Source organism: Lontra canadensis, unplaced genomic scaffold, assembly GCF_010015895.1.
Source record: "Lontra canadensis isolate GAN:19392208 unplaced genomic scaffold, GSC_riverotter_1.0 scaffold3, whole genome shotgun sequence".
NCBI classification, from domain to species: domain Eukaryota; kingdom Metazoa; phylum Chordata; class Mammalia; order Carnivora; family Mustelidae; genus Lontra; species Lontra canadensis.
The window spans coordinates 4,978,211-4,993,229 of NW_022630997.1; the positions used below are offsets into that span (position 1 = coordinate 4,978,211).

Below are 15,019 nucleotides of genomic sequence, written 5' to 3' on the forward strand. Positions count from 1 at the left end.
TAGCTACTTATACTCAATGATTAAAAAGTCATAGAAAACAGGGGCGCCTAGGTGGCTCAGTGGGTTAAAGCCTCTGCCTTCAGCTCAGGTCATGATCCCAGGGTCCTGGGATGGAGCCCAGCATCAGGCTCTCTGCTCAGCAGGGAGCCCACTTCCCTTCCCTCTGCCTGTCTCTCTGCCTTCTTGTGATCTCTGTCTGTGAAATAAATTAAAAAAAAAAAAAAAAGCCACAGAAAACATTAACTAACGAAATACAGTATATTTAGCTTAAAATGGGAAAAATCTTTTATTCCCATTTTAGAACAAAATATAGGATAATTACATTAAGTATAAGGTTAATTTAAATTTTAATTTCTTTTATTGCTTTGTATAACATAGAATTTTAAGTAATTAAATTGAGATTGATTCTCATTAGTTATAGCTATAACACTTATTAGAAATATCATCTCCTATACCAAACAAAAGAAAAATTCAAATCCTTAAATAATATGCTTAAGAAAATCTTTCAGCCCAAAACATAAACATTAATAAACATTAACTATATCAATAATAACTAAAGAGTTTACAGTGGGATGAGTGAATATTTATTATTTTAGTAATATATACTAATGTAAGATGTGATGACTGGTAAAAGTGAGCACTGAATATAAAAGTAGTAATTTTTTAAAAAGTAGTAATTAAATTCCTTACTCTTAAAAGAGACAGTGTATTATTATCATCACAAAATTGTATCCTGAACTCTAAATAGCAATAGAAGAAATTAAAAATAAAACAGTAATTTTCAAAAATAAAAGGTTAAATAAGCCAAATATGTTTGGAAATATACTAAAACAATAATAATTAGTAGTTTGGACATTACATGTCCTTAAATAATTAATGTAGTAGTAGCATAAAGTAGAGGATTTTAGACAGTGACTTTCTATACTCTGAAACATATCATCTATATAACATTTTCATACTCCAGTCTTCATTTTGTGTTTAAGATTTCTTTGCTATAACTGTTATAATTAAAAAGAAAGCATTTAAGAAAAAAAGAAACTACACTGCAGTAACTACTATTTTTCATATTTGCCAAGATAAATCGAGAAATTCAATGTTTACAAGGACCAATCAAAGGACAAATCACTGCTAGGAACTTGAATTTTGTTCCATGTAAGGAATGACCACTTTCTAATACATTCAGTTTTTGGTTTTAAACTGAACTTTAAAAAACTACAAAGACTGTCTATAGGATACAACTGCTGGTATATTACTTTAAATTAAGGTAATATCACATTGCACTCAATTGCTTTAAGCTACAGTATATGCTTGCATTTTAAATTTCACTGGAATCTTTAAAACCAGAATAGCTTTCATTAACACTATTACAAGAACTACTGACCTTTTGTTTTTTAAAACACCATTTCTTTCCAATGTTACTGAGTTTTAAAGGTCTCTTAACAAATGACAAGGCTGCCATCTAGTGCTTTATGACTATTCCTTTAACATTTTTAAGAGAGTGAGAGTCCTATGTAATCTAGAGGTGAGCTATCCAGTATGGCAGCCACTATATACCAGTGGCTACTGAGTAACTGAAATGTGACTGATTTGAATTGAGATTACTATAAGGATAGAATACAAATTGTATTTCAGACTCAGTTTGAAAAAAAAAAACTAAAAAAAAGATATCTCATTGATGATTTTTATACTGTTACATGTTAAACTGAGATTTCAGCTATGTTGAGTAAAATAAAATAGATTATCAAAATTAATTTTACCTGTTTCCTTTAACTTTTTTAATGTAGCTAGTAGAAAATTTAAAATTACATATGTGATTCACATTATATTTATATTGGATAGCACTGATCTGTAAGAAAAGTTATCTTAGCCTTAAAAGATTTATTAAATATTAGTATATTTCTTATTTTTTAAAAAAAGTGTAATATAACTTACATATGTCCATAAGTGTAACTAGTTACTCCTTTGGGACACAATAAAAGCTAAAGATTAAAAAAGGACCAAAGGGGAATTTCTAATTAAAAAAAAAAAAAAAAAATCACACAAAAATATGCCCCCTGCCCCAAAATCAGGAATGTTTGAAAAAGAAAAACAAAACTAATGTGGACAAATTAGAGAATAAAGATAAATTATGAGACATAAAAAACAATTTGAGCATCAGTAAGGTTAATAATTGCAAATTCATTTAAACATAATAAATATGTATGAGTCCATAAGTTTATGATAAAAAGAAAACTTGTCATGTTTGAGAGATATTAAGCAAATAATTCTTTACTTTGAAAACTGGTAAATAAAAACAACTAATATCACATTTATCATGCCTTTCCTATATAAACTGTAGCAATGAGTAACCAAATATTTGATGAGAGGAAATTTATTTTTACAGAAGTTTTCTAATCAAGAAATAAATAAGGAATTAAAGTTATCACAGTTTTACAACCCCTAATCAATTACAATCTAAACATTGAGCTTCAGTGTCTGCTAAGAACTATGTGGAAAATAATGTTAATAAGAAACAATAACAATTAAAAAGTAAATAAGAGAAGGAAATTACTAGCCAAAGCTGATGAACTAGAAAACAAAATCAACGGAAAGTATGTATAAACCCAAAGGCCATGTTATAATATGGAAGAGAGAGAGAGAGAGAGAGAGAACACTACCAATAAAATAGCACAAGACTCCAAAATTTTGTTTGTATTTAGCTAGTCTTTGAAGTTCACTTAATATTTTTTAACTATTTCTATTTTAAAAGAGATCTCCAATCTTCTCAAATTTATTTTTAAAAGCTATCACCCTTGGTTACCCAGCATGAAAATAGAAAAGAAAAACTAAAACATTACAGTCAGAGGTCATTTCATTAGAAAAAAAAAGTAAAAGTATAATTTGCATTCATTCATATTGAAAATAATCCTAAATATAATATAAACAAGCACCATTTAGCAGTGTCCCAAATAATAATGTGTCATGCCCAGGTTTGGTTTACCCCATGATTAAAAGATACTTAACATCAGAAAACCTATTAATACAACTTCACACAAAACAAGGTAAAGGAAGAATTCATTCATGATGAAATTTTGTAGCAGACTAACAGATAGTAATTTTTTAACTTGATAAAGGAAATATTCCATAAGTTACAGCAAACTCTTTACTTGATGGTGGTGTCTACTACCATCATTTTGATTTGGTGCTTAAACAGAGATCCCAACCATCCCAGTATGGGATTAAAAAAAATGGAAAGATGTAAGTATTATTACACCAGAATTCTTTTTGCTTACATTTTGATAGTAAATGTTTTTCCATCCCTTCACCTTCAATCTTCATGTATCTTTAGGTCTGAAGTGAGTCTCTTATAAGCAACACATAGATGGACCTGTCTTTTTTACCCACTTAGTCACCCTATGTCTTGATTGGAACATTTAGTCCATTTCCATTTAAAGTAATTATTGATAGATAAGGTACTTACTGCCAATTTGTTACTTGTTTTACAGTTGTTTTTGTGTTCTCTATTCCTTTCTTCTCTTACTCTCTTCCCTTGTGATTTGATAGTGTTCTTTAGTGTAATGCTTGGATTCTTCTTTCTTTATTTTCTGTGTATCAGTGATAGGTTTTTGATTTGTGATTATCATTAAGTTCATATATAACATCTTATGCATATAGCAATCTATAGTAAATGGTGGTCACTTAAGTTTGAACCCATTCTAAAAATGCTACATTTTTACTCCCTTCCCCATGTTTTATGTATATAGTGTCATACTTTACTTTTTTTTTTTTTATTTTGTGAATTCCTTTACAGATTTTTGTAAACTTACTTGATTTTTCAGTTTCTGTGACTTAACATCCATACTGGTATTGTAAGTGATGGATCTACCACTTTTATTATACATTATGTTTACCTGTGAAATTTTTTCTTTCATAATTTTCTTACTTCAAATTATGGCCTTTTCTTTACATTCAAAGCATTTCCATTAATCTTTCTTGTAAGGCTACTTGACTGGTGATGAGCATCTTTAGCTTTTATTTGAGAAACTCTTTTTTGGTTTTTTGTTTTTGTTTTTTGTTTGGGAAACTCTATCTCTCCTTCTATTCTGAATGATAGCCTTGAAAGGTAGAACATTCTTGGTTGCAGCTTTTTTTCCTTTCAACATTTAGAATGTATCACGCCACTCCCTTCTGGCCTTTTAAAGCTACCGCTGAAAAATCAGCTGTTAGCCTTATGGGTTCTTCTTTGTATGTAGCTGTTTTTCCCTGTTGCTTTTAAATCTTTTTGTCATTTTACTTATTATGTATCTTGCTGTGGACCTCCTTGGGTTAATTTTGGTGGTGGGGAAGTAACAATATTTATATTGAACAAAATAGACTTTAAAACAAAGACTCTAACAAGAGACAAAGAGGGACACTACACAATCATAAAGAAAACAATCCAAAAAGAGTATATATCAATTGTAAATATCTATGCACCCAAAATGGGAGGATTCAAATACATAAAACAACTATTAACATATATAAAGGAATAAATTAAAAGTAATACTATAGTAGTAGAGGACTGTAACACCCCACTTACATCAATGGATGGAACATCCAGACAAAAAATCAATAAGAAAACAGTGGCTTTGAATGATTTCTTAGACCAGATCAACCTAACAGATACATTCAGAACATTCCATCTAACAACAGTAGACTACACATTATTTTCACGTGTACATGGAATATTATCCAGAATAGATCACGTTAGACCACAAAACAAGGGGCACCTGGGTGGCTCAGTGGGTTAAGCCGCTGCCTTCGGCTCAGGTCATCTCAGGTCTCAGGGTCCTGGGATCAAATCCCACATCAGGCTCTCTGCTCAGCAAGGAGCCTGCTTCCCTCTCTCTCTCTGTCTACTTGTGATCTCTCTCTGTCAAATCAATAAATAAAATCTTAAAAAAAAAAAAAAAAGACCACAAAACAAGTCTCAATAAATTCAAAAAGACTGAATATCATACATCTTTCCAAACACAAGGGTATGAAACTCACAATTAATTACAAGAAAAATTCTGGAAAGAACAGAAATACATGGAGACCAAACAAACATGCTACTAAACAATGAAGGGATCAACCAAGAAATCAACAAGTAAATAAAAAAAATACATGGAGACAAATGAAAAAGAAAACACAATGGCCTAAAACCTTGGGATGCAACAAAAGGAGTTCTAAGAGGGAAGTTTATAGCAATACAAGCCTACCTCAAGAAGCAAGAAAAATCTCAGATAAGCAATGTAACCTTACACCAAAGGAGCTAGAAAAAGAACAGACAAAGCTAAAGCCAGAAGAAGGAAGGAAATAAAAAGATTAGAGCAGAAACAAATGAAATAAAGACTAAAAGAGCAACAGAAAAAATGAGTGCAATTATGAGATAGTTCTTTGAATGGATAAACAAAATGAATAAACCTTTAGCAAGATTCATCAAGAAAAAGAGGGCTCATAAATAAAATCAGAAATGAAAGAGGAGAAATAATAACCAATGCTACAGAAATACAAAAAATTATGAATATTATGAAAAATTATATACCAACAAATTGGACAACCTAGAAGACATAAATTACTAACCTTCCAAAACTGAATCAGGGAGAAATAAGAAATTTGAGCAGAGTGATTACTAAAAAAAAAAAATTGAATCAAAATTAAAATCAAAAAACTACCAACAAAAGAACTGGATAGAAGAGAATAAAACTGTTTTTACTTATATGTAATATAATTAATTGTATTTAAAAACCAAATATATAAATAAATAATTAGAACTAAAAAGGGAATCCATTAAGGCTTATGAATATCAGATTAATGTACTAAAATGAATTTAATTTTTATATATGAAATGTAAGTAGAAAATGTAATTTTTAAAGACATTATTTTTTTCTTTTTTTAAAGATTTTATTTATTTGAGAGAGAGACAGTGAGAGAGAACATGAAAGAGAAGGTCAGAGGGAGAAGCAGACTCCCCATGGAGCAGGGAGCCTGATGTGGGACTTGATCCCAGGACTCTGGGATCATGACCTGAGCTGAAGGCAGTCACCTAACCACCTGAGCCACCCAGGCGCCCCTTAAAAGACATTTAAATAGCAACAAATGTATCCAGAAATTTAGTATTTTACATATCTAACAAAACATATGCAGGACATGGACACATGAAATCGAGCTCAACATTATCAGTCATAAGAAAAACATAAAACCACAAGCTACTACTACAAATACTCTAGAATAGCTATAATCAAAAAAACAGACAATATTAAGTTTTGGTGAGGATGTAGAATTACTGAAGCATCTATAAATTTCTAGTAGGAATGTAAAATGGTGCAAACATATTATAAAATCTTTTGGCAATTACTTAAAAAGTTAAAAATAAGTTTATCGGGGCACCTGGGTGGCTCAGTGGGTTAAAGCCTCTGCCTTTGGCTCAGGTCATGATCTCAGGGTCCTGGGATCAAGACCCACATCAGGCTCTCTGCTCAGCAGGGAGCCTGCTTCTCTCTCTCTCTCTCTCTCTCTCTGCCTGCCTCTCTGCCTACTTGTGATCTCTGTCAAATAAATAAATAAAAATCTTAAAAAAAAAATAAGTTTATTATATGACCAGTAATTCCACTTCTAGGAATCTACCCAAGAGAAATGGAATTATATGTCTATACAAAGTCCATAATGAATGTTCATATCAGCATTTTTTCATAACAGCCAAAGGCTAGAAATAATCCCAATGTTCATCTACTGATAAACAACAAAAAAGTGGTATATCCATATGTTGTAGCATTCATTACTTTTAAAATCTAAAATTGCTATACTAGCAAAGTAAAATAGAAACAACTTGTAATCGTCACAATTGATCCAGAAAAACTATATGACATATGCAAACATCCATTCTAGAAGGACTAGAAGAGAATTTCTTCAACCTGATAGAGGCATCTAGGAAAAACCTACATCATACTTAATAGTGAAAGACTGAATGTTTTCCATCCAAAATCAACAACAGTAGAATGTTGCCATGCTCATCACAACTTTTCACATGGTACCAGAGGTAGTAACCAATGCAATAAGGCAAGAAAAAGAAATAAAAGGCGTCCTTAGAGGAAAAAAAAAACCACAATTCCATTAATTGCAAAACACATTATTGTCCACATCAAAAATATAATGGAAGCTACAAAAAGAACAATGTACTACAACTAATAACTAAGCTCAACAAGGCTTAAGGATAAAAAAATCAACATAAAAATCAATTGTATTTTTACTATCCAGACACAATTAAGAATTAAATATTAAAAAATACTCTTTAGAACAGCATCAGAAATATAAAATACCTAGTGATAAAGCTGAAAAAAACTGTGAAAGACCTGCATAGTGAAAAATACCAAATATTGTTGAGAATAAATTTTAAAATAATTAAGATAAAAAAAGAGATCTATGTTCATGGGTCAGAAGACTCACTATGGTTAAACTATCAAATCCCCCCAAACTGGTCTGTAAATTAAACACAATCTCAATCCAAATCCAAGCATGTGTTTTGGTAAAAAACTGACATGTGTATTCTAAAATTCATATGCAAATATAAAAGAAATGGAACTCAAAGCCAAAAGATTGAAAATGAATGAAATTGGAGAATAAATGCCACATGATTTCAAAATTTATTATGAAACTACAGTAGTTGTAACAGTGCTATTTTGGTATAAAAGTAGGCAAATTAATTAATAAAACACAATAGGGATTCCAGAAATAGCCTTTACACTTTTTTTTTTTTTTTTAAGATTTTGTTTATTTATTTGAGAGAGAGAGAAACAGGTAGAGGATGGTGGGGGAGGAACAAGCAGACTCCACACTGAGCATGGAGCTTGTTACAGGCTCATGACCATGAGATCATGACCTAAGCCTAAACCAAGAATTAGGCACTTAGCTGACTGAGCCACCCAGGTGCCCCCAGCCTTTACACCCTTATACTCATACACAGGCAACAGACTTTCCACATAGGTCCAAAAGCATTTCATTGTTTAAAAGAAAGTCTTTGGGTGCCTGTTGGCTCAGTTGGTTAAGCAACTGCTTTTGGCTCATGTCATGATCCTGGAGTCCTGGGATAGAGTCCTGCATCAGGCTCCCAGCTCCATGGAAACTTTGCTTCTTCCTCTAACCATCTCTCCTCTCAAGCTCTCTCTCACTCTCTCTCTCTCTCTCAAATAAATAAATAAAATCTTTAAAAAAATAATAATAAAAGAAAGTCTTTGACCAAACTGTGCTAGAACATTTGGATATCCATATGGAGAAAAAAATTGATCCATCTCTTGAAATATAAACAAATATTAACTCAAAATGTACAGTATTCTTAAACAGAAAACATAAAAATAGAAAACTTCTAAAAGAAAATGGGAATCTTTGTGATCTTAGGTTAGGATAAGATTTCTCAGAAGAACAAATTGATAAGTTGAACTTCATTTTAATTAAAACTCCTCTTCCAAAAAAAAAAAAAATACTCCTACTAGAGTGAAAAGACAAGCCACAAAAAAAAAAAATTGCAAATTATATGTCATATAAAATATTCATATCTGGATTACATAAAGTACTCTGAAAATTCAATAATGAAAACAATTCAATTTTTAAAAGTGAAAAATAGATTTAAACACACTTAATTAAATAAAATATATACATATCAAATAATCACAATTATCACAAATAATCACAACAAATGTTTAACATCATTACTCATTAGAAAAATGTAAATGAGAATTAGATACCATTACACACCTACTAGAACAGCTAAAATTAAAAAGACTAACCATATGAAATATTTAGAGACTTGAGGAAATGAAACTCATATACTCCTGATGGGAATGTAAAATGGTATAACCATTTGAAAAATTCTTTCTTAAAAGGTTTATCATACATCTCACATATGATCACTACCCAGTGAAAGTATCTTATAGTAAAAATTCAACACTGCTTTTTAGTGATGACCAAAACTGCCCCCTGCAAAAATCTATCACAAAATTCTATTTGTTCAAAATTTAATCAAAATGAAAAGACCACATTAAATTCAGTTGAGATTACTCAAATCCCATTTTTGTTTCCATGTCCAGAATAAGATCTACTGCTATGTCACTCTTCAAGAGTAGAAAAAAATGCACCAAATATAATTTTTAAAATATAGCAAAAAGTCTGCCTTTCTTAGCAACATATATGGAATTGTATTATAAGATTTAAGAAATAGAAATGGTAACATACTAATGACAACATCAGCATGCAAGATGAATTTTATAATCTGCAAAATCACCTAAAACTAAAAATACTAATTATTTAAAATGAAAAGGTAAAAGTACTTACAATAACATGTTCCTCTAAGTGGATTACCAACATAGCGATTTTCAGAGTCACATCTGTAGAAATAAAAACACAAACAATGAATCATGGAACACTACATCAAAAACTAATGATGTACTGTATGGTGACTAACATAACACAATAAAAAATTGAAAATAAATTAAAATGACAGAATTAAAGGGAAAAATAAACCTATAGGGAAAAAACCTCATTTACTACTGAGCAACAAAATTCAAAATTCCATATTTTTCTTCAAGAAAAACAGTAAACTCTACTTTAAAACATTTTTAAAACTATATCATTAATCAAAGTATAAAAGCAAAACTTTAAAATAATTAAAGTAGAAAGCCAATATTTGAGCATGAGTAGAGAAAAGAAACAGTGAAGACAAATAGTCACACACACACAAGATGATAAAAGGGAATGTCACAAGGCAGATGGGATAAGACTAGCAGTCTGGGGATACATATTCTTCCTTAATAATAGGAGAAGAAACTGAAAGTATTGATAAAGATATAGAGACACTTTAAGGGGAAGGAAGAAAGTTTGTGGAATTTATAAATCTACATCATTTTCTATCTTCTGATATTCTTTGAAATCAATATATTTTCCCCAGTTTCTACACATGAATCTATATTTTCAAAAAGATCTCCCCAATTATGTAATAAAGAAAAGTTTTTTCTGAATTGTCCAACTTTAAATTCAGTAGCTCAAACTCTGAATTTATGTAAGATTATAAAAAAACAGAAGAACATAAGAGGATTCCAAATCGTGAATTCTAAATTAAATTAAATTCTTCAAAATTATGCTTAATTATAGCAGTGGGAGAAGATCATAAATGTTCTAAAAATTTCTAAAGTTCACATTTTTATATCTGCTTCCAGAAGTCAATTAAAATGAGAGTTAGCACCTAACACTGATACAGCTTGATTTCACATAATGTTTTTTCACTGGAACACCTCCAAAATAAATTATTATACAATAAAACACACCAGGCTAACTGAATAAAGTGACTTAATATTTAAAGTGTATTTAAAAGTTTAAAAGATGAGTAAGACCTTTCAAAATGTCTTTAGTTTTAATAGAGTTAACCAGAACACAGGAATAATTTTAATATATCTTTTTTAACTAATAAAAGGTCAAAAAGTCGAGACTAATACGCTAAATAATCAGGTTACATTCTGAATGCATTTATCAATAAGCCATGAGTTGCTAGTTTTTTTATTCATGAGTGGAAGAGTAAATCTTTTTCTACACTAACTGCAAAATTAATGTAGAAATATAATAGTCCTTTGTACAACTAACTTTATTCTCTGGGAAACAATGAAACTTTGGGAGTTAGGTTTCCTGTGACTTCCCCAAATGCAACTTTCAAAATGTGTGACATACAGTTTACTGGCTGTAGAAAATGATCATACTCATCATTTCTAGGTTAAGCACTTAAGGTTCTCTACTATTTCTATATTTTGTTCCTTCCTTTAGGCTCACCACCATAAATCCCATGACTTAGTACCAAATATATACATACACTGAAGGTTTGATTTACAATATTATTATAATTCCTTTTTCTGTCACAAAATATAAATATGACTTGTTACAAATGGATATCTCAATACTACTTTTGTTTTATTTTATTTTTTATTTATTTATTTGAGAGAGAAAGAGCACAACCAGGGGGAGCAGCAGAGGAAGAGGAAGAAGCAGGCTCCCCACTGAGCAAAGAACCCTCAATTCCAGGACCGCAGGATCGTGACCTGAGTCAGGTACTTAAGGCAGGTACTTAAACATCTGAGCCATGCAGGTGACCCACAACACTACTTTTAGTATAGGGAAATATTCAAAATAATAGTGCCTGCATTGTTGCACATGATACTCCCTGCATGTCTTATTTGTCTAAATAGATGTCTTTCAAAGTAGCAGAGCAATCGAAAATGAGTAACATTGACAAATGTTAAGGATTTCAAGTACTTTTTAATTGATCTATAGGTTGACATTAAAAGCTCTGGATACAAACCTATATTCCCATATGGAAGTTACACAATATTTATTTTGGTTGATAATATTAAGTTTATTCAAATTATTTAATATCATATTGGAATAGAAGTTATTGTAATATGTTACCTTCAACATAATATAATTTTTATAAAGGCACGGTTAAAATTTTATTTTCTCCAAACTACAAATTATCTCAGGAGGATGAAATTATATATTCTTGTTTAGGAAGTAATTTTTCCTGCCTTTCATTACTTACGGAAATAAGGAATTAATATCACCTTGTTAAGAACTAAGCTGAGGGGTGCCTGGGTGGGTAAGCGGCTGACTCTTGGTTTCAGCTCAGGTCATGGTCGTGGAGTAGTGAGAGAGAGCTCAATGATGGGCTCCGCGCTCAGCTTGGAGTCTTCTTCAGATTCTCTCTCCCTCCCTATCTCTCTTCCTCTGCCCCTCCCCCTGCTTGCACACACTCTCACACTTTCTCTAAAATAAATAAATAAAACCTTTAAACAAAAGAATTAAGCGGAGAGGCTTTATAGAGTTCTTGAAGGTGTCCAATACAGAATTATATTCTCTTTTAAATTTTAAACTCTTTAGACAATCATATATTATCTAAAGATCTTTATATTAATAAGCATTGAGACAATTTTGAACATATTAAAAGTATTCTCAAAGTGTATAATTATGAGTGGAACTTAAACATCAATTTTTAGTAATTTAACTTTAGCTGCCATCTAAAAAATCACTAATGCCTACAAATAACTAAGGAAATAAATAGTTCCAAAGGAAATATAATGAAACTTTAGGCATAAAACTCAGCCTGCAAAACACAAAAGTATGCATAAATATATGCAAACACATTCCTTATTTTTCATTGGTACATTGCAATGTCATAAGATGGCAGTTAATTTGAAAGGTAATTTATAATTTTACCAAATAAAAATTCCAGTAAGTTTTAAAGGAGTTAGAAACATTGAGGTATGTATACACAATAGAATATTATTTAGCCATAAAGAATGATATCTTACCATTTTTAACAACATCTATGGACCTAGAGAGTATAATGCTAAGTGAAATAACTCAGAAGAAAAAAAAATACTATACGATATGGAATTTTTTTTTTAAAGATTTTATTTATTTATTTGTCAGAGACAGAGGGAGAGAGAGCGAGCGAGCACAGGCAGACAGAGGCAGAGGGAGAAGTAGGCTCCCTGCCCAGCAAGGAGCCCGATGTGGGACTCGATCCCAGGACGCTGGGACCATGACCTGAGCTGAAGGCAGCCGCTTAACCAACTGAGCCACCCAGGCGCCCCTATGATATGGAATTTAAGAAACAAAACAAACAAGAAAAGGAAAAAGAGAGAGAGAAAGCTAAAAAATAAACAAACTGATGGTTACCAGGCAGGGAATGCAGGGGGATGGGTGAGATAGGTGATGAGGATTAAAAAGTGAACTTAGCATGATAAGCACTAAGTAATGTACAGAACTGTTGAATCACTATATTGTATACCTGCAAGTAATATATCACTGTATGTTAACTATACTGGAATTAAAATTTAAAATTTAATTTTAAAAAGGGGGAAAAACAGTGAAAAGGAAGAGCTTTGAGGGCAACTAGACTTAAAAGATATTAAAATATATTCAAAGTCTATAAAATAAAATAGTGTAGTATCGGTGCATTGATAGAAAAACCAAAGGTACAGAATAGAAATTCTACAAACAAGCTCAACTATCATATACTAAAAATCTAGCATATCATATGATAAAAGTGTATTTTAAATGATCAAAGTAACGTTTTTTTCATAAATGATATTTATGGTAAAATACCATAATGGCAAAATATGGTAAACTGGATAGCCATTTGGAAAAATATAAAATCAAATCCAGTCCTTGTTGGAGGCTACGGCACGGTTGGAGTCGTGGATCAAACCAGGCCCTGACTTGTGTCTCCTTTAAAGTCCGGACGCCTTGACAAGGGGTTAAGGACAGGAAAGTTGAGTAACACTGAGAAAGGGTCTGTGCTATGTGTGCTGCGCTCGCCTACGTGACTTCCCACACACTCTCCCTACAGAAGAACAATGTGGTCAGGGTCATGAATTCTTAGTTGGTCCTTGTTGTTCCTGTACTTCCCATAACCCACTCCCTGGTTGATTGTCTTGCTAATGGCATTAGCTGTGACTACCTGGCATCATGAGATTTGCTTGTAGTTAATGTAAACTTGTTATAGGAACTTGCGGTCATCAGACTAGATACTGATGTATTACTCCTTCTATTGTGGTCTGCCTTATAAATGCTTGTAAGATGTGGAATAAAATCGGCACTGTTGGACATCCTCCTCAGTGCTCCTCCTGCCTCCATCTCTTTGTCTCTTAATTTCTTTTCACCATCCTCTTACCCTCACGTTTCCTGGTCGATTTGTCGTGACGGCCACGACAAGTCCTCATATCAAACACATATAAAAACCTCTAAATGGACTCTGAAAAACAATCTGAAGGGTTTCAAGAGGTGGGGGGTGGGAGGCTGGGGAAACCAGGTGGTGGGTATTAGAGAGGGCACGGATTGCATGGAGCACTGGGTATGGTACAAAAACAATGAATACTGTTATGCTGAAAATAAATTTTAAAAAATGATTAAAAAAAAAAACACCTCTAAATGGATCAGACATCCTAGCTTACAAAATAAAACTTTAAACGTATTAGAAGAAAAAAAATGCAAGATAGCATGGGTGTACTGAAAGGCATGATAAAAGGAATGCCATTAGTAAAATAAAAAAAATATGACAAATTGTGAGAAAACTGACAATGTATGTGACATAAAAGTGCTAAAATCCTTAATTTACAAAGAACTCTCTAATAATAAGGGAAGGACTGACGATTCCATAGAAAAACTGGCAAAAGACATAGACAATTCACACACAAAAAAAACAACGGTTCTTAGCTATGTGAAAAAATGTTCAACTTTACTTACAAATAGGGAAATAGGAACTAAAACTATACTAAGATGCCACTTCTCCCTCATCAGATTGTCAAAATTTTAAAAGTATAGCAATATGCTCTGCTTACGAATGAGACTGTGGGCAAACAGCCCTCCTATAAAATTATGAGCTGGTGAGAATGCAAAATGAGAAAATCCCTATGGAGGAGAATTTAGCAATATCTAACAAATATATGGGAGCACTTATTCCTCAACCCAAAAATCCCACTTAAAGGAATTTAAAAGTAAATCACCAGCACTATGAAAATATATGAGCACAAGTTTATTTAATACAGCATCATTTATAATTACAAAATATTATAAATTATCTGAATGTCCATGCATGCAAGATTTGTTGAATAAACTGTAGTACATAAACATAATGGAGTGCCATACATCAATAAATAAAACCAAACAAATAGATAATAAAGATCTTTATGACCTAATATAGATACACATCTATGATATGTTACCTTTTGTGTAAGAAGGAAAAGAATGAATATGTATATATATATACATATATAAGAAACATATGCATGTATATAAAACATATACATATATATATGTATATATATGAATCACAGGAAGGATAAACAAGAAACAATGAAGTCAGTTACCCCCTGGAGAAGAAAGGAGGAAATGGGAACTAATCTCCCTGAGTATATTTTTAAGTACTTTTATCTTTTGAAAGAATGTCAGTGTTCAACATATTCTGAAATATATACATAAA

General features: G+C 31.6%; 1 protein-coding gene across 1 annotated transcript in view; it reads right to left on the reverse strand.

Annotated features, from left to right (window-relative positions):
• ATRNL1 (attractin like 1) overlaps positions 1–15,019 on the reverse strand; it is a 794,045-nt gene that overhangs the window by 528,017 nt on the left and 251,009 nt on the right. The window contains exon 21 of the mRNA XM_032878996.1: positions 9,328–9,380. Coding sequence (XP_032734887.1) covers positions 9,328–9,380 — 53 coding nt within the window. The remainder of the gene's footprint in view (positions 1–9,327; positions 9,381–15,019) is intronic.